At 42.5% G+C, this 1,156-nt stretch overlaps 1 protein-coding gene across 1 annotated transcript in view; it reads right to left on the bottom strand.

Moving 5' to 3' along the window:
- Positions 1 to 1,156, bottom strand: part of ADGRE2 (adhesion G protein-coupled receptor E2) — a gene marked incomplete at its 5' end in the record, with an annotated part of 30,718 nt that overhangs the window by 12,186 nt on the left and 17,376 nt on the right. The window contains one exon of the mRNA XM_011981808.1: positions 1,000 to 1,091. Within this exon, the coding sequence (XP_011837198.1) occupies positions 1,000 to 1,091 (92 nt within the window). The remainder of the gene's footprint in view (positions 1 to 999; positions 1,092 to 1,156) is intronic.

The raw sequence follows: 1,156 nt of genomic DNA, 5'->3' as shown, positions 1-1,156 counted from the left end.
AAAAAAAAAAAAAAAAAAAGTCCAAAGAAGTTTTTAACCTTTTAGTTTATTGATTCATAATGTTTGTACATCTTTATGGGGACATACATGATGTTTTGCTAACATGTATAGAGTGTGTCATGATTAAGTCAGGGTATTCAGGATATCTGTCACTTTGAGTGTCTATCATTTGTATGTGTTGGGAACACTTCAAATTTTCCCCTCTACCTATTTTGAAATATACAATATATTGTGAACTAGAGTCACCCTACTCTGCCATCCAACATTATAACTTACTCCTTCTATCTGACTCTACCCATTAACCAACCCCTCTTCATCACCTTGCCTACTCACACACCTTGTCCAGCCTCTGGAATCTATCATTCTACTTTCTTTTTCTTTTTATTTTTTGAGGCAGAGTCTCGCTCTGTCTCCCAGGCTGGAGTGCAGTGGTGCGATCTCGGCTCACTGCAACCTCTGCCTCCTGGGTTCAAGCGATTCTCCTGCCTCAGCCTCCTGAGTAGCTGGGATTACAGGCACCCCCCACCACGCCCAGCTAACTTATCATTCTACTTTCTGCCTCCATGAGATCAGCTTCTTTAGCGCCTCTCTATGTAAGTGACAGCCTATGCTATTTGTCTTTTTGTGCCTGGCTTATTTCACTTAACAGAATGACCTCCAGTTTCATCCATGTTGCTGCAAATGACATGGTTTCATTCTGTTTTGTGGTCGAATTGTATCTTATTTTGTATGTATACCATTTACCAGCCAATGAAGATTCTTCCGGTTGCTCCGGGATTCACTAACTGAGATTAGACATGGACAAAACATTTTGCTCGGGGTGTCAACAGGATACCACTGAATCTGAGACGGCTGCCATAAAAAAGGATGGCTGCATCTGTTTACTCTGGGTGCCTTCAAAAGACCCTGAGATGGGACCTCAGTGGCTGTTGAGGCACATGGCTTGGCTCTTGGGAACCATACAGGTCTGTGTTGTTGTCACCCCCTTCTCCATCTTACCTTGTGTTCTGGAGGGTGGACACTTCATTATTGAGGGAGGAGAGTCTGTTTTTCAAAATCCAGAGAGTCACCAGAAGGAGAGCTAAATTCACCTTCAGGAAACCACAGAAGATTCGTTGAATAGAATTTGAAACCCATTATCTCTCTCTCTTCTTTT

Source organism: Mandrillus leucophaeus, unplaced genomic scaffold, assembly GCF_000951045.1.
Source record: "Mandrillus leucophaeus isolate KB7577 unplaced genomic scaffold, Mleu.le_1.0 Scaffold230, whole genome shotgun sequence".
Lineage (NCBI taxonomy): Eukaryota > Metazoa > Chordata > Mammalia > Primates > Cercopithecidae > Mandrillus > Mandrillus leucophaeus.
This window is presented reverse-complemented; position numbering and strand designations above follow the sequence as displayed.